We start from the raw sequence: 22287 nt of genomic DNA, 5'->3' as shown, positions 1-22287 counted from the left end.
CACCCCACTCCAGTATGCTTGCCTGGAAAATCCCATGGATGGAGGGGCCTGGTGGGCTGAAGTCCATGGGGTTGCTAGGAATCAGACATGATGGAGCGACTTCACTTTATTTTTTCACTTTCATACATTGGAGAAGGAAATGGCAACCTACTCCAGTGTTCTTGCCTGGAGAATCCCAGGGACGGGGGAGCCTGGTGGGCTGCTGTCTATGGGGTCGCACAGAGTTGGACACGACTGAAGTGACTTAGCAGCAGCAGCAGCATTGGATATATGATTTGCAAATATCTTCTCCCATTCAGTAGGTAGTTTGTTGTTTTGTTGATTGTTTCCTTTGCTGTGCAGACATTTCTAAGTTTTATTTAATCCCATTTGTTTATATTTGCTTTTGTTTCCCTTGCCTAAGTAGACATACTCTGGACGATATTGCTAAGACTGATATAAAAGACTGTACTGACTATGTTTTCTTTTTAGAGTTTTATAGTTTCAGATCTTACATTCAAGTCTTTAATCCATTTTAAATTTTTGTGTATGGTATAAAATGAAAACCTTTAATTATCTGAATAAATTCTCCTTTAGCAAGAAAAACATTCAATATTATACATTTTTAGGCAATCCAAATTCTAATGTATATTGATATTCTTAAGTAACATGCTGACTTAAGCCATATGAGGGGTGTTAAAATAGTACCCTGAATACTTAATTTTTCTTAACATTTTTGTAAAAATATACGTTGGAAAAGAGGTTTTCACATTTCTAAACAGTCTCCAATTCCAGTGGTTGTATGGCAGCAATGACCTTTAAAATTCACCTCATGTTTTGGAAGGCTGACCACAACTCTAGGGAAATAATGCAGAAACTAAAGAATGAAGTGAAAATGTACACACACCTTATACTTGAACTATGTTATGCTGGGAATTTGCACTTGATTATAATGAGCCTTTTGTAACAGAGCGCTAGAGCTAGACTTTAGGGTTGGAAAAACAAAGAAAGGCTAGAGTGCTGTCTACAGCAGTGCTTTTCAATCTTTAGCCAAGTGCCTAAGAATCTCCTGGAGAACTTGGAAAAACTCAAGACTGTTGTGCCTCCTCTCAGGGGTTCTCAGAGACTTTGTTTCAGTGGTCTTGAGAGGAGCCAAAGAATCTGCATTTCTTACAAGCTTCCAGGTGATGCTGTTTACTGAGTGCCCTTGTGGTTGTTTAGTTGCTAAGTTGTGACTCTTTGCAATCCCATGCACTGCAGCCTACCAGGCTCCACTGCCCATGAGATTCTCTAGACAAGAATACTGGAGTGGACTGCCATTTCCTTCCCCTGGGTATCTTCCCAACCCAGGGATTGAACCCACATTTCCTGTTTGGCAGTGGGGATTCTTTATCACTGAGCCACCTGGGACCACTGTTCTAAAGAGCACTGACATCATAATACATGGGGATCAGCATGCTTTAGAGATTTTTTTTACATTGTTCAGGTTTCTGAGGAGAACAAAACCCAGAGAGGTAGACATACTTTTGTTAAAGACAAAATAGAGGAGAAAAGTTTATGAAGCAAACAATGACATCTTTAATGCAACAAAAGGTGCCAGTTTTATTTAGCAGGTCATGGGCCTAAGGGCACAGGTATGCAGGCTTAGAGAAAGCTTTGTGTGGAAATAACCACACATGGCTGTGCTAAGATTTATCTAGAAGATGTTAGCCTGCCATTCTCTCACATTCTGTTAACTCAAGTGAACCTGTACAGGTCTTATCATTTGAGCTCTGACTAGAGCTTAAGCCACAACTGTATTTCAATGTAGCCTTCTTTGGAAAACTCTTTGCTAAATTAATGCCAAAAGCAATAGGGACATTCCAAGGGTCTTGATCTGTTTTTGAAAAGCAAAGACACAAAGAATCCATGAAACATGAAGACTGAGAGGAGGTGTTCTTCATATAAGACAAATTGAGGTTATTTTTCAGTTGAATCTAAACATATTTCATGGGCTTCTCTGGCTGGTTTTAGATAGTTGGAGGTTGCTTTCAAGTGGTAACTTGTTTTTTTTTTTTTTCCCCCTGAAATTATCAGTTAGCATCGAACACTGGGCTCAATTATATATAACAAGGTTTCTTCAAATTGCCCTGTATGTATTCTACATTTGAGAGGTATCTTGGTCAAAAATCACTTCTGTAACATGAATTGAAGTAAAATGATAAGGGTTCTATTTCCAGTTACAGAAAACAAATTTTGTGATTTTCAAGTTGTGTTTGGATAAGTCCAAGAGAAAATACACTTTCAGGTCATTATATATTCAATTCAAATAGGTCCATCACTTTAATAAATCACAAGGAAGAATTACAATAGTAAATGAATGCTATGAACTCAGGGCTTCCTGGATGGCTCAGCGGTAAAGAATGCCTGCAATGCAGGAGATGTGGGTTCAATCCCTGGGTGGGGAAGATCCCCTGGAGTAGGAAATGGCAACCCACTCCAGTATTCCTGCCTGAAAAATCTCAGGGACAGAGGGGCCTGGTGGGCTACAGTCCAAAGGGTGGAAAAGAATGGGACACAACTGAGCAACTAAGCAGAGCAGAGCTATAAACATGCATATTAACATGTCGAATTAAGTAAGTTATGACTTTCTATAAAGAAACCCAATGCCAATGAGATTTTAAAACAATGTTTCTTCTAAATATTATTCTTTTTTATGCAACCAGATCTGTGTCATCAGTTTGCTGGATAATATGCTCTATCTGCTGTGGCAGATTAACAAAACTGGATCTAATCGTTTCTTAGCAACTACAGATGCTTTAAAATCCTTTGGCTATAGTTTTTATGATATAGGTCATTGGTTTCAAGATTTTAAGAGTACAGATGCTCAAGTCAATGTTTCATGAAGCTTATTTTAAATTCATTATGATTCACAGCCTCAATTCAGAGTTCTAGAGATTCTGAGTTGCTATAATTCCAAATTCTGAAAGGTTAGCTCATTGCAGGTCGTACTGGAATAATGCTAGATTATAAAATTTGTCATTCAATGAAACACACAAAAGAAAGGTGATTTTTCAGATAGATACCAATTTAAAGAATCAGTTGTAGCCTTATTCAATGCCAAAGTGTCACTTAGTCTCTCTAGACTTCTTTATTGATTCAGACATTTGGTTTCAAATGCTGTCAGTGGTAAACTGTCCATCTTCATTTGTTTCCTTACAAGAACAGTGATAAGCTATAAAACAGGAGGTGGCTTCTGTTTTCACCACTTACCTAGGTTTTGCCACATGCTGAAAATTTCACAACCCATTGTTACCCGCATGTCACCATATCTGAAATAGAACAAAAATCAAACCTGATACAAAGGCTCCAGAAAAAAGAAGTTATCTGTGTATTTTTAGGATGCAATGTATCATTCTGAATTAAAAGATAACATGTTCTTAATTGAAAATGTTTAATGTACACATCTTCTACTGAGGTATAACTGACATAATATCATATTGCCTTTAGGTACACAACATAACAATTTGAATATTTGTATATATTGCAAAATTGTCACCACAGTAAGTCCAGTTAATATCCATACCATAACTAGTTACAATGTTTTTTCTTTTGATGAAAACTTTCAAGATGCACTTTCAATATGCAATGCAGTATTATTAACTAGAATCACAGTGTTGTATGTACATTATATCCATTCATTTTATAACTGCAAATTTTTACAATGTATTAATACATGTCTTGATGCCTCTAATTCAAATTCACATATTAACCCTTGAGTGAAACATATTTGTCTCATAAGTTTTGGCTCCTATAGTATTTTTGAATCCTGAAAGACTGAGGACAAAGATTTCTAAATAAGCTCAAAATAGTGAAATTCCCAGAAAAGTTGCTTGTTATCCTCTTGGTCATTGCCCCTCCACTTTGATTTCTAGTTATGGAGATCAGATTTATTAATCACTCAAACTGAAATACTTTTTAAAAGGCACAACATTTGATTTGCCTCATATTCTTACCCAATTATACACTGGTACTTACTTTTCTAATACCTTTTTCTTTTTGGAAGGTGTAAACATCTCTAACTGCAGACACAACTGGTTTATAAAAATGACCGCAAGGTAAAAGTAGGAATCCCAGATCTACAATGAGAATGACATATTTAAATACTATGGGGTTACAAAAATATTTACAGGCGAAGTGACAAGATATCTTGGATTTGCTTCAAAAGCGCTAAGTGGATGGGGGGAGAGTTGCAATAAGATGGGCCATGAGTTGATAGTAGCTGTACCTGGGTATGTGTACATGAGGGATTCATCATACTATTCTCTTTACTTCTATACATCTGTGAAATTTCCTATAACAAAGAAGCAAACAAACTAGATACTATTTTTATATTATCCCAACTTGCTGTATCCCAAGTTTCCTGGGCTCTCTGGTAAATGCTAAGTGGTAGATACTTCATTTCTCTCATAACATGTCTGTCTGCCTCCAAGGAGGCTGAGGCATAAGCTGGATACCTTTATTTCAGTGTGATTTCATTTTGGAACCCTTTTTAATGTAGGACTCAAAAAAAAAAAGAAAGAAAGATACATACACTCTTTTGGATATGCTAATTGATTTAAATTCAGAGAGTACATAAAAATTCCCCACCCAGACAAATCTTCTAAGTTCTCTTACACCAAAAATGCATTAGAAAGAGATCAAAATAAAATTTCCAGAAATAAATGTAACCAAAAACATGGAGGACATAGGGAAAGAAATGACTTTTCTATTAACATCATGTAAAATTAAAGATTAATATGAGAAACATTATAAAGAATTAATATATTTTATATATAAAGAGTGTTCACAAATTAAAAAGAATATAAAACTCTAAGTATCATGATGAACAAAAGAACAGATATCTCACAATATATGAATTTTAGTCAATAATTAGTCAATAACTAATATAGTTAATGATTAATAACCAATGAATAATTAATAACATAACTAGTGAGAAATGTGGGCTTCCCCTTGGCTCAGATGGTAAAGAATCTGCCTGCAATACAAGAGACCAGGGTTCTATCCCTGGGTTGGGAAGGTCCCCTGGAGAAGGAAATGGCAACCCACTCCAGTATCCTTCCCTGGAAAATCCCATGGACAGAGGAACCTGGCAGGCTACAGTCCATGAGGTGGCAAAGAGTCAGACATGACTGAGCGACTTTACTTCATCTCAGTGAGAAATGTAAATAGAGCAAAAAATTGTTCCCCTTATCAAATTGCCCCCCAAAATGGTCTCCTCTAGTACTGGTGTACACCTAGGCAATCAAATATAATTGTTACAACCTTTAACTCAACATTTTCCTTTATAAATATTTATCCAAAGAAACAATTAGGAATATAAGTCAAATTTTATTTTGTAAGAAATACATAAAAAGAGCAATTTATGAGAATAAAACAGTAGAAACAAACTGAATATTAAAAAGTAATGTGGTGATTATGAAATTTTGATATTTTATTATAAAGTATAAAGCCATTTATTATGCAACCATTAAAATTCCACTGGTTTCTACTATGCTTTTTGTATTTTCTAGTTCTCTGATAAGGAAATTTTATTGAATGTTTAGTATAAAAGATGTTATTTTTAAAAGAATGGGAAATTAAGATGTCGAAAACATAAAACACCACTAAGAAGGGAAACCAGGATAGGCACTGCCCATCTTTATTTACCATTTTTCATTCTCTATTTAAAAAATGGTATACGGAGAATTCTTAGAGACCCCGGCATATCATATTACATTACAAACTTACAGAGAGATCTGCCCTAAAGAATCTTACTAATTTTTCATTTTTTTTCTTTTCACTAGTTCATTCTAAAATATAAGAAGATACAGATCTAAAGGAACTAACCAGTTTACTTTGTAAATATGCTCTTTACATAAACTCTATTTTAAAAGATGCTTTAAAACATTATGCACTAAGTTCTTTTTGTCTTGCAGGGGATTAAAAAGAAAAAATCAAAATTTACAGTAACAGTAAAGCACATTCTTTCCTCTTAAGCACTATGATTTCGACCAGGTTGATGAACATAGTTATAGACCTAACTTATTCGCAAAAAGAATGAAGAACTCTTAACATTATTCATAATTGAAACTAATATGCTCCAAGATTAATTTGAGGTAGCCAGAATAACTTTATTTTCTTATTACTAAGAGAAAGAAAATTCATGAGGAAATTTCTTGAGGGACAATGTAAAACCTTTTAGCTCAAGCAAGATAGTCATCTAAATGGATACTGACCTTATAATCAAAGTTTTCATTTAAGAAGTTCTTCCGAAGTGCATCTGACAGGTACAGAACTGTTGTAATAATGACGCTAGTGATAAAAAAGAATACATTTTAAGTTGAAAACTTCACATTAGTGAAAACCATTTATTAGGCAAGAATAAAGTAATTAAGACAAAAGAAAACCTCTTCAGTAAACCTGTGGAACAATATTAGATAATTCATATTAGAAATAAAAAAGAGGACACCTAGAAAAAAAAGTAAAAGAATCTATCACTGAAATGATATGCAGAAAAATCTATAAATTCATATGACTCAGAATTATATTGTCTTGATGTTTTACAATATTTAAATTTCTAAACAAAGCAAAAACTTTTTAATAAATTTACAATAGTCTATATTTTATTAACATGGAAGAAAGTATAAAAACTTATAAAATACAGCAAAAGAGAGAGAGCCCAAAGATGAAATGGGCAGGCTAAAGCAATGGATTATATTGAGTATTTATTTGACCATCTTCTCTCTGCTCTCCCCTATTTAAGGTGTTAGTGGGCATGTAAGAGCTATGGGAGTCAGATTCTCTCTCCATGGTGACAAGATTGCCACTAAAGAAACCATTACAGACTGTGAAATTGTCTATATCCTAGTACTAAGCTGTGTGAAACTGACAGTGTTATAGCAGTTTAGAGAAAGGGGCATCTCTGGGCTGGAGAATTAGGGAAAGCTGGTAAGAGAGGCCACATACAGTCATCTGTATCCTGCTAGGGAGATTAAAAAAGGATTTAGTAAGCTTCCTTGGTCAACTCTTGAGTTAAGCAATTTGTTCAAAATCTGCTCCTTTTTATGGCTACAAGAACATATGTTCAAAACTGAATGCAATTCCAATTGGCTCATTTAATATCAGATAACAGCATTTATTGAAACAAGATAGGTCACTCCCCAAACCACCAGAAAGGAAGCGCCAATTTATAAATGATTGATATTTAAAATCTCTTTGGCCTTTCCTAAGATGCATGCATAAAGAAGTCTTTGTGATGTGATGAGGCCCTAGTTCTCATTACAGGACTTGTAATTGAAGGATGTAATGTATGACCCTAGGTAAAATAACATAAAACAAAACAAAACACCTCATCAACCTCACACCTTGGTCATCCTACTGGTAAAATAGAGATTAAAAGAATATTTACTCATTAGAAGAATATTTATAGTTTTTGAAGAACATAAATGTTCATTATTGCAATCTATTGGAAAAGTCACTATTATAGTCTCCCTGTGGGGCAGGAGATGAATAACGAGGCTAAGGAATGGATAGTTGAATATGGAAGCTCAAGTTAACAACTTATTGACAGAGATATTAATACATCTTCTGTCACCTGTTATTGACTGGAGATGTTTCAGCATTCACTTACATAACAAATTGCTGGCCACAGGCATTAGTTTCTGCCAAAACCCCCAGTCAATAATGTGTTAAGAAGAAGAAAGAGAAGAAAGCCACCATTTTCTTGGGTACTTGCTCCACCATGAGCCAGCACTGTGTTACATTCACGTGCCTTTTAATATGTCATTTACCCCTTCCAATGAACCATCCTATGAAAGTCAAGCATAGGTAAAGCCTATGAGATTGAGAAGTCCTATGGTTTCTTCTATCGCCCAAATGGCAGATATCAACAGTGAATTCCACATCAAAGAGACAAATCACATATATCAGAACAGTATAAAGTGACAACTGTCTATAGACACTGATGAAATCCATGCTGGTAACTGATTAAGTTTCTAAAGTAGTTCATTCAAATCTTGCTATATAAAACTAAAGCTTAATTATCAGAAAATGGAACGCTATCAGGCAAGAAACGGGCTCCTTGTCCAGCACCTATTGCATTGTTGGGCTTCTAAGTTGAAAGAAGAAAATTTTGCATCCTTAACAAAAGTTTTCCTTCAATAGTCAACGAAGAAACATACACAGAACCACGATACGTTTTGAGTTTCACATCAAAACGACCTTCTGGCCCGCAACTCTAGCTTGGACTGTTGTTCAGAACCAGTAACCTCTAGTGTTAGTAAAACATGACATATCTGAGATTTGGATTATTGGGCCCAATGCTGTGGAAAGGAGCCAACAAACTCAATCTTCCAAGTGTGATGATTCCTTGGCAAAGACTACTCATTTGTAATTTATATGCCAGATCCCAAACACATGAACAAAATCCACAGCTTCTTGAACAGCACTTGCTGGTAAACAAGGAGTCTCTCTGGCTTTATGAAGAACCTGTGAGCCTCAAGCTGACGGCTTACTGGAATCACTGGGGAGCTTTAAAAAACACAGATGTCTGGATCACACCTCAGAGATTTAATAATTGGACTGGGGTGCAATGTGGACCTCAGGATCAGTAAAGCTCCCAGGTGATTCCTATGTACACCCAGAGCTGAGAACCACTGCTCTAGACAAACCTTTTTAAAAGTTAGACAAACTTCCATAGGTACCTGGTGATCAGTTAAGATGTATATCATGATTCAGCAGGCTTGGGATAGGGCTAAAGTTCTGCATTTCTTACAAGCTCCAGGAAATGTTCACACTGTTGATTCACAATCCAACTTTTGAAGAGCAAGGCTCTGGAGAGGTCCAAGTCAGAAACACATTCCAAACAACACTGCTTTACATTCTCCTGCCTTTGAGAATTTTAGGCCAATGACTGCCGTGGCTCTTTAACAGGACATTCATCCTTGCTCTACACTGAACATCTCATCCTCTTACCAAGGGTGCTTTATCATCAGGCATAAGAAGTACAGGGCACAGGCCTTTTCAGGGGCTTTGGAAAGTACTGCATATGTTTGTTAGTCACTCAGTCATGTTCGACTCTGTGCAACCACATGTATTGTAGCCTGCCAGACTTCTCTGTCCATGAGATTTTCCAGGTAAGAATACTGGAGTGGGTTGCCATTTCCTTCTCCAGGGGATCTTCCCGACCCAGGGATCGAACCTGGGTCTCTTGCATTGCAGGAAGATTCTTTACAGTCTCAGTCATCAGGGAAGCCTGGCAATTTATTACATAAATTTATTACATAAATTGCCAATACTTTAAAAAACAAAATGTAAAAACTGCTTTTCATTTTGGCACGCGGCAGGTGGTATGATGAGGGATAAGACCTTCAAAAATATGACTTCCCAGGGCTAAAAAGATCTTAAAATGACTATTTCAATTGCTTTTCATTTATGCTTATAATATTCAGCCCAAGTCACAGAGGCAGCTCCCAGAGCTTTTTATGCCTCAGCACTAAGACAGTTTCCTGGCATACAGGCCCTCAATCAGCTAAAAAGGCACATATATATTATGGCTCCTTCACTGTGGTGGAAACCTGTAGTGTTTAAGGATTTTTCTTTACTTGTTCTAATTTACCCAAAACCATGTGGCTCCTTTGGTTTTATTCTTTTACTCATGACTCAGTTTCTGAATATGTGGACTTTACAAATTTCAGGGCTCCAATTCAATAGCCAAGAAAGGTTTGCAATCTGTTACTACAAATGGTCAAAATACTGGTGTCTGCCATAGTAATGCAACCATAAGGATCACTTTTGACAACCCTAATCTATGGCACAGCATGATAAATGTATACATAAAAGAGAAACTAGCAGACAGGAAAGCAAAGCTCTTTCTTCAAGTTTTCCAGCTGCCACCTCATTTCTGGCATTTGAAAGTATTTTTATGCAATGCCATCCTCCCTAGAGAAACCTCATCCTATAAACTGTCCTTTTGAAAACTACTTTAACCTGATAATCTGCTCAAGCAAAAGCCCATCTCCATAAATTATAAATGGACTGAATATTTTGGATTCCAATATCCAGTTTTTGGATAAATTGGGCATCAACAAGGTTAAGGTCTGTGCACTGAAAAACTAAGGAGATCTAAACTTGGAGGATGACAAATTCCCTATAAGCTGGAGGGTTAAGAGGGCAGATCAAAATCCTGGATGGCCATCAGGGAAACTGACCTAAGCTGCTGCTGCTGCTGCTGCTGCTAAGTCGCTTCAGTCATGTCCGACTCTGTGAGACCCCAGAGACGGCAGCCCACCAGGCTCCTTTGTCCCTGGGATTCTCCAGGCAAGAGTACTGGAGTTAGCTGCCATTGCCTTATCCGTGGCCTAAGCTAGTGGTCCTCAAATGTCAGTACATGAGGAGTACCTGAAAGATACATGAGGCCTTAGGGTCTCACCAGAGGCTATGGCTTGGCAAGATCACGCCAGGGCTCAGCCACGTGATTCTGATGCACATGATCATTCATTTTGAGGTCTGGTGTTAGAGATGGAAAAGAAGATGATGAGAGCTGGAACTTGGTGAGCAATGATATTTGGGAAATTAGTCTATGGTAAACACTGCATCACCAAGGGCCTAGCCCAGTAAGTGTTTGCTGAATGACTGTAGTTTCAAACCAGTATTTAAATCTATGGTTTGTGATAATTATTTGCTGTACTAGGTATTTCTAAAGTGTAAGCCTTGTAGAACTTTTTATACTTTTCTATAGCTATTTTTTTTAAATAAACTTTTTCTAAGAACAGTTTTAGGCTTACAGAATTATTGCAAAGATAATACAGAGAGTTTCTGTATACGTCATACCCAGTTTCCCTTATTATTAACATCTATTATTGGTATGGTACATTTATCACTGTAAAGGAATCAATACTGTTTCTATGCATATTTTGAAGACGAGACTGAGATTAAGACAGGCAAAGTTGATGGTGAAAGCCACTCCAAGTGGAGGTCACAGAATAAGCCAAAACAGGAAGGCAGGAAAAGAAGTGATTCTGCTTTTAGTCAGGGAGGTATGCAGTGCGGGTGAGGTCAAAAGAACCAACAAAGATTCTTGAAATGGAAGGATTTTTAAAATCCCATGACCTTCTCCTCTGGGCAGTGTTGGTACAAAATCACTCATGTGGCAACAGCCTCAGTTTTTGTTTGTTTGTTTGTTTGGCCTATTAGACTTAGATCCTAATGAACTCTTGCCTTTCCTCATGTATTCATTCTACCAACTCCTCACACCTCACCAGGAGATGGGGACAATTATTTTGTAAATATTTGCTTTAACTCTGGAAGTATGGCATATTTCTCTTAGTAATATAGTTTTTGGTAAAAATCACTATCTTCCCCACGCCCCACCACAGTAAAGTTTTTAAAGATAATGACCCTAATAGAAAAACCCCACCGTCAACAAAAAGCAATAGTGATTATTTTTCAATGGGTCTTCAACAGACGATGGGCTTCCCTGGTGGCTCAGATGATAAAGAATCTGCCTGCAAGGCAGGAGACCCTGGCTCAATCCCTGGGTTGGGAAGAACATCTGGAGAAGGGAATGGTTACCTTCTCCAGTATTCTTGCCTGGAAAATTCCATGGACAGAGGAGCCTGGCAGACCTCAGGCTTCCCTGGTGGCTCAGATGGTAAAGAATTTGCCTGCAATGCAGGAGATCTGGTTCAATCCCCAGGTGGGGAAGATCCCCTGGAAAAGGGAATGGTAACCACTTCAGTATTCTTGCTTGGAAAATTCCATGGACAGAGGAGGCTGAAGGGCTGCAGTCCACGGGGTTGAAAAAGAGTTGGTCATGACCGAGGGACTAACACTTTCAAGTTTTCACTTTCAAAAGATCATCTACTCTAACATAAAACTTTTCATAGTCAGTGTCACATACTTTGTCTTCCTTCCTGTTACAACGGATCAACACTCCTAGCTAAAGCCAAGCTTCCTGGTGGGTACTTTATCAGTGCTATCCTAAGTGTGGTGAGCTTCCTTCATTGAGAACGTCTCACCACAAAAAACAATGTCAATGGAACTAAACTGTATGCTTAGGCAGCTGACCTAATTTCCACTGCAAGTTGACAGCAGACAGCGCTACCTTCAGGAAAGGTGTTCTCAGACAGGCATGATGAGAAATCCTGTACATGATCCCACCCCTACTGGCTTACCCAAGGACACTGTTTCTTCACTTAGGCCTGTTTTCTTTAGCACTATCAATATTTCTTTTTTCTGTGCCCTTCCTATCTGTAAACCAACATGCATAATATTCCATATTCAGAAATGAATCTTAGCATTCATATCTCCTTCCAGATATAGCCACATTTCTCTGCTCCTTCTTACAGCAAAATCTTCTAAAGAGCTGATAATTATTGCTTTCATTTTTTCAATTCCCATCTGCTCTCGAATTCACTCTGATGACTTTCATCTCTACCACTCCACTGAAACAGCACTTGTCAAGGTCACCAGTATCTGCATCCCACTGCCAAAACCCAGGGATAGTTGTCAGTCTTCATCCTCCAACCTCCCAGAAGCTCTTTACCACCTTCCTTTATGAAATATTTTCCTCGTATGGTTGATATTATGCCCTTCTGGTTCTCATCTTACATCATAGGCTACTCCTTTTCCATCTCTGTTGCTAGTGGCTTCCAAACATCTTGACCTTGGAAGGTGGGCATGTCGCAGGCCCCAGTCTTAAGTAGGCTTCTCTTTTCAATCTGTAGTTTCCTCTAGAGAGCTCTGATTCAGTTTGATGACTTCAAATACTACCCAATGCCAAGGACCTCAAATGTATTAGCATGTCACTGGTCTTAACTTCTCTGAGCTCCATATAAGCATGTCCAGCCTCTTCTCTTACATCTCCACTTCGGTATCTAACAGCATCTCAAATTTCTGCTCAATAAAGGATCCCTCACCTCTCCCATTCCTCTCTGTATCTTCCATTTAAGTGAATGTTACCACCATTTGTCCTTCTGTTGAGGCCACAATTCTAAGAGCCATCTTCAAACTTTTTTCTCTCCTGCCCACATTCAGCCATCTGCAAGTCTTGTCATCTGTTTTCAAACAGGGGCTCTGTATTAACCCAGGGAGGTGGGGTGGGGAGGGAGATAGGGGGGAGTTTCAAAAGGGAGGGGATATATGTATAACTATGGCTGATTCATGTTGAGGTTTGACAGAAAACAACAAAATTCTGTAAAGCAATTATCCTTCAATAAACAAATAAATAAATAATTAAAAAAAAATTTTGACCTTCCCACTACCTTCACTGCAATCCACCTGTTCAAGTCATCATCATATCTTACCCAGATTGCTGTATTAAGCTCCTAACTGGTCTTTCCTGGTTTCTCCCTTGTCTCTTTACCCCCTAATATCTGGACCTTGTCTTCTTCCAACCTCATTTTTACTGGTTCCTTCCCTCCTGGCATTTCCTCCACACAGTCTTCCAGATCCTTGAATGTGCCATCTGATCATGCTATTCCTGCTGATAAGAAGCCTTCCTTTGCTGTCTACCTATTAACTCCTGCTACAGATTTCAGCTCGTTTCACTCCTTCATAAAAACGCCTCCTATTCCAGTCCAGAACAAAGTTCCTTTTACAGCCCCCCTCTCAGAACTGTGCTTTTTATCATGATGACATTTATTTTACAGATTAGGCACTAGAAAATATTTACTCAATGAAGGAGTCAGTGAAGGAATGGATGACCTTCCCTAAGACTCTGATTCCATAAATCACTTATTTGCTATATATGTCTCATTTGAACATAAACTGGTGAAGGTAAATCAGCTAAACAATTCAGTGTTTGGTGGGAAAACACATACACACACACACAAAAGTAAATGTTTGAAGCCAACATGCAGAGAAGATAAACAAAATAAGGGTCTGAAATTTTAACTGCAGGGCTAGGGAATTTTTACTTTCCTCACTAAGCAAATCTTGAAAATATGTATAAAGCTGTGACTTTATTTTTGTACTGTATTTTGCAATGTGTATGGAAGAGGGTGGAGAGAAGCCTGTCTCAAAGTGTCCTGTATTTTTGGTACTCAATTTTCATCTTCCTTATGTTCCTTCTTTCTCAGATTGAGCAGTTGTCCTCATGTGAAACATCTACCAAGAACTTACAGTGGCCAGGCACAATTAAGCTTTGCAGGCAAGCAGAAGTCAACTTTCTTATCCTTGGGAAATTCAGCCTGAACACACAACGTGAGACATTCAGGTAGAAAAAAACAAAAGACCATACTAACAGCCAGGTATTTATAAGTCATGGCTTTTGGTAGGACCTCACATAATGCAGAGAAGCTCCAGGATTTGGGACAGGACAGTTTAAAGATAGCATTTAACTGCCTTGAAAACACTGGAAGAAAGGACCAACATATAAAAGAACACATACTTTGTGGGATGAGCTATTCAGTTGAGTTCAAGCCTAGGCGATGGTGACTTCTGGGCCAGTTACCAGCAATTTGACATGTATCAAGCATGCAAGTGGGTAGTAAAAGTGGAAGTTTAGGTGAAAATGCCTCTTTGAGGGGCACTTCTCAAATATTTCTCTAAGAAAGTTAGTGTCATGGAAGAAAAGGTGGTCAACTTCAGGGACCTAGATCTGGCTTCTGAAACTTGCTTCTATACAATTTAACAAAGTAAAACCTTTTAATTTCTGGTGTGGGCTCTTTAACATATTTAAAATATCTTTCAGAGATTTATTTCTCTATCAGTACAATTGATGTTTATATTTTTTAACAGATAAGACACAAATAGCTGAAGGTTTATTTCTGAACGTTCAGTTCAGTTGCTCAGTCATGTCCAACTCTTTGCGAGCCCATGGACTGCAGCACGCCAGGACTCCCTGTCCATCGCCATCTCCTGGAGTTCACTCAAACTCATGTCCATTGAGTTGGTGATGCCATCCAACCATCTCATCCTCTGTTATTCCCTTCTCCTCCCACCTTCAATCTTTCCCAGCATCAGGGTCTTTTCAAATGAGTCAGTTCTTCGTATCAGGTGGACAAAGTATTGGAGTTTCAGCGTCAGCATCAGTCCTTCCAATGAATATTCAGGACTGACTTCCTTTAGGATGGACTGGTTGGATCTCCTTGCAGTCCAAGGGACTCTCAAGAGTCTTCACCAACACCACAGTTCAAAAGCATCAATTCTTCAGTGCTCAGCTTTATAGTCCAACTCTCACATCCATACATGACTACTGGAAAAACCACTATCACACAAGAAAGATCCCACATGCTTTCAAGGTTTGAATGGGAAATGACTATGACAGTTAAATGAGGAGAGGAGAGGAAACTGAACAGCAGAAATTAGGGGGTCTATTCCAACTTGGCAGGTGGTTCACAGGCTGTGGAGTCCTGTCTATGAATTAGGTTGGATATACCACAGCCAGACATCACCAGGGGAAAAGTAGTGCCAGATTCCTATCAGCACTGACTTGGGTGTCAATGGAATGATGGTACTGCATTCAGCAAAGTCTTACGACCTTTTTCTTAGACTTGCTATGGCACTAATCTTTGGTTTAAACACATTACACAGAGCTCATCTCTAACAGAACCATGCTCCTATTTAGCTACCATTATGGATGGCAATCTTGAACATTATAAGTTTACTCAAAAACAGAATCTGACTTCTAAGTCTGCTCCCCACTCACATGACCATAAAGTCTTGCCAAGTGTAGTAGAGATTTTTAGGTGGCGGCTGAGTGAGATGGCATTTCCTATCATAAGCCACATGATTGTCATGGTTTTCAGAAGCTCAACCACCACCTTTGTACAAAAGAAACAAAATGTTAAATTCACTTTCAGTCTGAATGTCTGCCACTGGAAATTCTAATTCAAGTCAAAATATCCCTGTGCACACAGGGCAGGCAGGATGACCAAACAATGATGCTGTATGATGATGATGTCAACAGCACAGACCCCTTCCTGTGCTGGCTCCCTGGACCACTCAACACCCTCTCCAGGTACCCAGAATACTTGCTGTTTGGTTATGAGGCCAGAAACATGACCAGTGGTTCCCACTTAAACCTGTAGCATCTGGACATCCAGATGAAGAGATATTTGATTCTACTCACAGATATCAAACTAAATATGCTAAACTCTAAAGAGAGCTATTTCAGGATTCTCAATTAGTCTTCAAAATGGAAAAGCTGTTTCTGTACTTATGTAAAATATAATATGCCATATTATACAATTTGTTACTTCACAAAGTTTTTAACACAGCATTTTCACACCTCCTCGTCTCTAAATGTGTACTGCAGCAGAAGCCACATTAGGCATCTCTAATCAACATCAAACCCTATCTTCCTGGGGCTCTTACCTTCATCATATTTGGGTACCTGGGAAGGACAAATGGTGTTTTTGACCCATGAACAGATACCTGAGGAAGCCAACCTTCACCCTGAGCATGAGAGTTTAGGGGATGGAAGAAGAGGAGGAAGGAGAGGCAGGCAAATGTGGACTGGAAGGAAAGGATGCTTATGAAATAGGGTAAATTATAAGTGTGGAGATAAAGATCAAGCCACTTTCCTAAAAACAAAGAAACAAAACAAACAAACAAAAAAACCCCACTTCATCTTCATTTCAAATCCTGAGATAATAGAAGCCAAATGTGTGAGAGCAGATAAACCCATGACGCTGTGCCCTCCAGGAATAGCTCCTGGAATAGAAGGCCGTTCTGACCATCCCTTACTCTCCTTCCCTGGTTCCTACTCATTCAACTATTGACCTCAGGTCATTTTACTTTTCCCCCCAATATGCTTAATATAAGCTAATTTTGTCAACATCAGTAACTCCCCAAATGTCTCTATCTCTTCCTGAACTTCCTTCAGAGCACTATTTTCAGCCTTCTGTTGGTCACATCACTCAGGTGTGTAAAAGGAACTTCAATCTTCACCTGCCTAATTCAGGGATCCTATTTTATTCCCCAGTGCTCAGCACATGGGAGATGCTGAGTGTATTCTCTGAGTTCAAATGAGTTAAGAAAGATCAGAAATGACTCAAGGGTCCAGAAACAAAGCTGGTATTAAATAACCTGTGGTACATCTAGTCAATGGAATATCATACAGCTACAAAAGAAAAAGAAACCATAAATGAATGAGGGACTTTCTACATATTGATTTGGAAAGATTGCCAGGATTTTTATGTAAAAGAAAGATTTGCAGGATAATTCATTTATTCTGCTACCTGCTAAGCTCTGCATAAAGGAACAGTGGAAGGACATGCAAGAAACAAATAAAAGTGGTTATTGCAGGCTGGGAGTAGGGGTAAATAAAGTAGGTGGGAGAGGGACTTCTCAAGGCATACTCTGTTACACAGTTTGATTTTTGAGCTGTGTTAACATACTACCTATTTAAAACAAATAGTAATGATTAGGAAAAGCAAGCAAGCAAAGAAACAAAACAAGTGAGACAAGTTGACTCAGAAGCAAAGAAAAAGAACTCCAGGATTTGGAGGTTTCAAATTTGAGATAAAAGTGAATGTATCATTTCATATTCTCCTCTTCCCATATTCAATGAGTTGCAATTATCATCAATGTAAATGTCTTACTTGTTAGCCACCAAGCGCATGACAGTCCAGTCCTTTGGAAACATCTCTGGGCGTATCAATATTCGGAACACAGTAAATATCTGCAGCAGGAAATCCTTGGGTAAGGAGGAAAGAGACCATTTTACTGAGTTACTGTAATTGTTCACACACACACACACACACACACACAGAGCTATTGTTACCATTTCTAAAGCACTTACAGGGAAAGGAGCCATACTCAATACTTTACCCAGGAGAAAAAATCATCTTTCCCATTCTCAGTGCCCACTTGATTTGCTACCCTTCCCAAACGTTCCTCCTTTCTCTTTCTCATGCATAGTGGAAATGACGCTTTGTTTTTCTCCATAAGCTCTAAACATTTAGGTTTGAGAAATAAAACAGAAAACTACTAACAGATTAGCAGGGAAATGTATTTTCTTTCTTCTATTATAGTGTCCTAAACTTCAGAACTTTTCAGTTCAAGGGAGTTGCAAAGGGTCTTAGTTCAATTATGCTTTCCTTTAAGTGGGTGTTAGAATTTAGAAAGCTATGCTCATTGAAAAGCATCTTAGGCAAAAACCCATGTTTCTTAAAGGGCATTCTAAAAATGCAGGATTAATGGGACGCATGCAGGTTTATAGAATCTGAAGGTCCTAGGAAGAATAAATAGAGAGAGGGGTGTGTATGAAGCTGAGCCCAGTGACAAGTCCTTAGAAACTAAGAGTATGTCAAGGTATTCTTCACAAAGATGCCATACTAGGGGGCACTGGTATTTATGGAGATGGTATCTTTAAGCCGAGCACCTGGAAACACTCTTGACAAAAAGCTATTGTCAGACATAGAAATATAATTTCTTAAAACATTGTAAGAAACAGACCCAAAGTGCTGGAGCACATTATACTTAATAAGAACTCAAGAAGCTAACACACTGCAGGTAATGAGTGAAATGGAGCTTGCCCTACTCAAAAAGAGACAGGCTCAATCTAATTACGATTTAGATTTGTTAACTAGAAAACTTAGAGATAGTTTTGTAACTTAATTACTGTTAGGAAAATATATTTCACAATTTCACTGAAGGTAACAGTATGGTGTTGCTCAGAAAAACACCCCAAATATAAGAGTTTTACTTATCAAACCTAACAACACATTAGGTTAAACATGTAAGCCACTTGAAATTAAGATTATCATTGTCACCCATACCATCAGTAGACAGAAAGATCCTAAAAAGCTAGAAACACGTGGGAGCTGTGTGTGTGTGTTTACATATTCTAACAGCTTTCATCAAACCCATAAATATTTTGACAAGGATTTAATTTAGCTTCTTTGGCATCAGCACACATACACTGATGTGTAGTCCATGCCATATGGAAACATGCCCACTAGGTCATCTGTCTTTAAATGGTGAGACAGACCCTTCCTGTGTTGGCAGAATTACCACAGTTTCCCAAACATATTCTCCTTCAGGTCAGATAATTCTGGGCAACTCCCATTCTAGCCCTCCGTTGGGATAGGGGTCATTAGCACACCAAAACTGTGAGAAGCTCTTTTTAATGCATTTCTAAAACTTTTTTCAGTTTTCCTGTTGATTCTTCTGCGTTTTGCAGACACGAACACATATAACCCTTGCAAAAACTGTTTGCATTTACCTTTCGAAGTGCTATACCTCACTTTACTTTTCTGTCTTGATGTATTTGCTTAGATAGATATTTAAGAAAAATCCTGAAGGTGGGGAGTCACTTGTTTTTCATAGTTTACAAGTACTTTCGTTGGGAGAATGAAATGGCAGCCCACTCCAGTATTCTTGCCTGGAGAATCCCATGGACTGAGGATTCAGGTGGACTATAGTCCATCGGGTCACAAGGAGTCAGATACTACTGAAGCAACTTAGCACACATGCGCTTGTGTGTGTGTGCGTGCACCCTCAGTTGCTAAGTCGTGACTGACTGTGACCCCATGAACTGTAGCCCAAATGGCTCCTCTCTCCATGGACTTTTCCAGGCAAAAAAACTGGAGTGGATTACCATTTCCTTCTCTAGTGGATCTTCCTGACCCAGGGATTGAATCCACATCTCTTGTTGCATCTCCTGTATTGGCAGGTGGAATCTTTACCACTGTAGGTTCAAAAATGCTGATGTTTCATCTTTTCTCCTCTAATCATTAAACAGAATTGGAAATTGGAGGCAGCACCCCTCACAGTAGGGAATAGGAAAGAGGGATGTCTGTTGCACAGAGGAAAAAAGAATGGCTGAATAATTGGCTACAGGAGGCAAGATATCTATCTTCAGGGCTAGGAAATTTGACTGCTGTTTTGTAGTGCAGGGGACAAAGACTAAGTTATTCCAGGTGTAGGACTGGTGACATACAACCTGTTTCTGTACCATCTTATTTTCCTATTCCCATTTATCTCATAAAATAAAAGGTGTGGCAGCATGGGGCCTTGGGCCAGAGCCTACAAACTGACATCAACCTTTATTTCCCTGAAGAAAACCTCTCACTACCTCAAGTAGCTTTTTAAGCTTCATCTACCTTTGTGGAACCAAACACATTCATTTGTAGAAATCTTATAATGAAAAATAAAAGAACATTATACTGATATCAGAAAATCTAGATTTTAATCCTGCCTCTGTCATTAACAAACTCAATGACCTAGATAATTTATTTAACCTCTCTGGAGCTGAACTCTGAGGCTTTATAATGCGAGGGATTGGGCTTTCCTGGTGACTCAGATGGTAAAATGGAGAAGGAAATGGCAACCCACTTCAGTATTCTTGCCTAGATAATCCGGTGGACAGGGGAGCCTGGTGGGCTGCTGTACATGGGGTTGCACAGGGTTGGAAATGACTGAAGCAACTTAGCATGCATGCATGCATTGGAGAAGGAAATGGCAGCCCACTCCAGTGTTTTTGCTTGGAGAATCCCAGGGACTGCGGAGCCTGATGGGCTGCTGTCTATGGGGTTGCACAGAGTCGGACACGACTGAAGCAACTTAGCAGCAGCAGCAGAGGGTAAAAAAAAAATCTGCCTGCAATGCATGACCCGGTTCAATCCCTGGATTGGGAAGATCCTCTGGAGAAGGGAATGGCTACCCACTCTAGTATTCTTGTCTGGAGAATTCCATGGACAGAGGAGCATAGTAGACGACAGTCCATGGAGTCTCAAAGAGTCAGACATGATTGAGTGACTAACACTTTAAAGTCTCTTGTAGTTAGAAGAGAATAAAAATAATTAACACGGTCACTCATCTATTCATGCAGCATGCAAAACTTTTTATATTTCTGAACTGTAGGTTAATGTCTCACTGGATGGTAACACAAGCACATTCACTGTGGTACTTACACGGGTTCAGCAAGTATTCTTGTCAATTGCCTTGTCACAGGTTACATTTCAAAATCAGTTTCAATATTTTAAAGCACCAAGACCTGAATGTGAGGCTCAACATCCCATCGCTCTCCAAATGCAAGGGTATTTCCTTGTCTGTTCTAAGGACTTTTCACTAAACAAGAATGTCTGCACAGATAAGTGAAGTTATTTTGTGCATATGAACAATGAGTAACAGGTTCTTTTTAATATTTAAAAAAAGAACACTGTTGCAATCATACTCTGGTTTGGATAGCACACAGAAATAAGTGTTTCATATGCCATTATTTTAAAATTGGCAGCCTGGCAGCAGTTTATTTTTTGTTTGTTAACTTCAAATAGCACAACATAGTTATTTAATTGCATTGCTGGTTATTATTCAAATAAGGGATCAAAATTTAAAAAAAATAGGGAGGTGTTATTTCACAGCAATAGTTGTTTTTTTTTTTTTTTTTTTTTTTTTGCAGTGCAAGAGGTTCAAAGAAGAAGGTTCAGGTGAAAACCTTCACAAACAATAAAAAGTCTCAAATTCAAATAGAAAAGAAAGCAGAAGTAATTGCTATGGTGTTAGATAATCATTAACATTTATTCATTCATAAATATTGGGTGCTTTGATATGTGCTAGGCACTGTAAAAGAGGCTGGGGACACCTAGTGGGATAAAATATATTCTTTCATTTATTCATGCAAGAATATGTACACAGTACCTGCAACAGGCCACACCACAATGAGTGAGCTGAACGTGACCTCTGCCTTCCTCAAACTCAGTTTTGTGGGAGAGATGAGTGCTCATCTATTTAAGGATGTGCTACAAACTAGGATAAATCTGTGGGCCAGCTATTTCACTGCTTCCCTGATAGCTCAGATGGTAGATGACAGTCCATGGAGTCTCAAAGAGTTAGACATGTCTGAGTGACTAACAATTTAAAGTCTATTGTAGTTAGAAAAGACTAAAAATAATTAATATGGTCATTAATTGCAGTGACCATATTGCAAGTCATTACAATTGACCTGCATTGCAGACTTGCAATGCGAAGAACTGGGTTCAATCCCTGGGTCAGGAATATCCCCTAGAGAAGGAAATGGCAACCCACTCCAGTATTCTTGCCTGGAAAATCCCATGGACGGAGGAGCTTGGCAGGCTACACTCCATGGGGTCCCAAAGAGTCTAACAGGACTGAGAGACTAACACTTTCACAGGTATTTCACGCCAAGGAAAGGGAACCTCCCAGCCCCAGAGGCAAAACAGAACACAAGCTCACCCAGGCTGCAAAAGGAAGTGCTCAGAAATGGGGCGGGTAGGTGTATCAGTTCAGTTCAGTTGCTCAGTAATGTCCGACTCTTTGCAACCCCCATGGACTGCAGCACGCAAGGCCTCCATGTCCATCACCAACTCCCAGAGTTGA

General features: G+C 38.6%; 1 protein-coding gene across 2 annotated transcripts in view; it reads right to left on the bottom strand.

The window, feature by feature from the left end:
• The window catches only part of DOCK4 (dedicator of cytokinesis 4), a 474953-nt gene that overhangs the window by 82296 nt on the left and 370370 nt on the right, over positions 1-22287 (bottom strand). For both annotated transcript variants that reach the window (XR_008717856.1, XM_055590348.1), the window contains exons 27-30: positions 17547-17641; positions 6237-6312; positions 3997-4097; positions 3232-3290 (exon numbers count right to left, since the gene is read on the bottom strand). Coding sequence is in view for 1 of the 2 variants with exons in the window: in XM_055590348.1 (XP_055446323.1) it covers positions 3232-3290; positions 3997-4097; positions 6237-6312; positions 17547-17641 (331 nt within the window). In the remaining variant the exon portion in view is untranslated. The remainder of the gene's footprint in view (positions 1-3231; positions 3291-3996; positions 4098-6236; positions 6313-17546; positions 17642-22287) is intronic.

Source organism: Bubalus kerabau, chromosome 8 (genome assembly GCF_029407905.1).
Source record: "Bubalus kerabau isolate K-KA32 ecotype Philippines breed swamp buffalo chromosome 8, PCC_UOA_SB_1v2, whole genome shotgun sequence".
NCBI classification, from domain to species: domain Eukaryota; kingdom Metazoa; phylum Chordata; class Mammalia; order Artiodactyla; family Bovidae; genus Bubalus; species Bubalus kerabau.
Note: the sequence above shows the minus strand (reverse complement) of the source record. Positions and strands in the feature narration are given on the sequence as shown.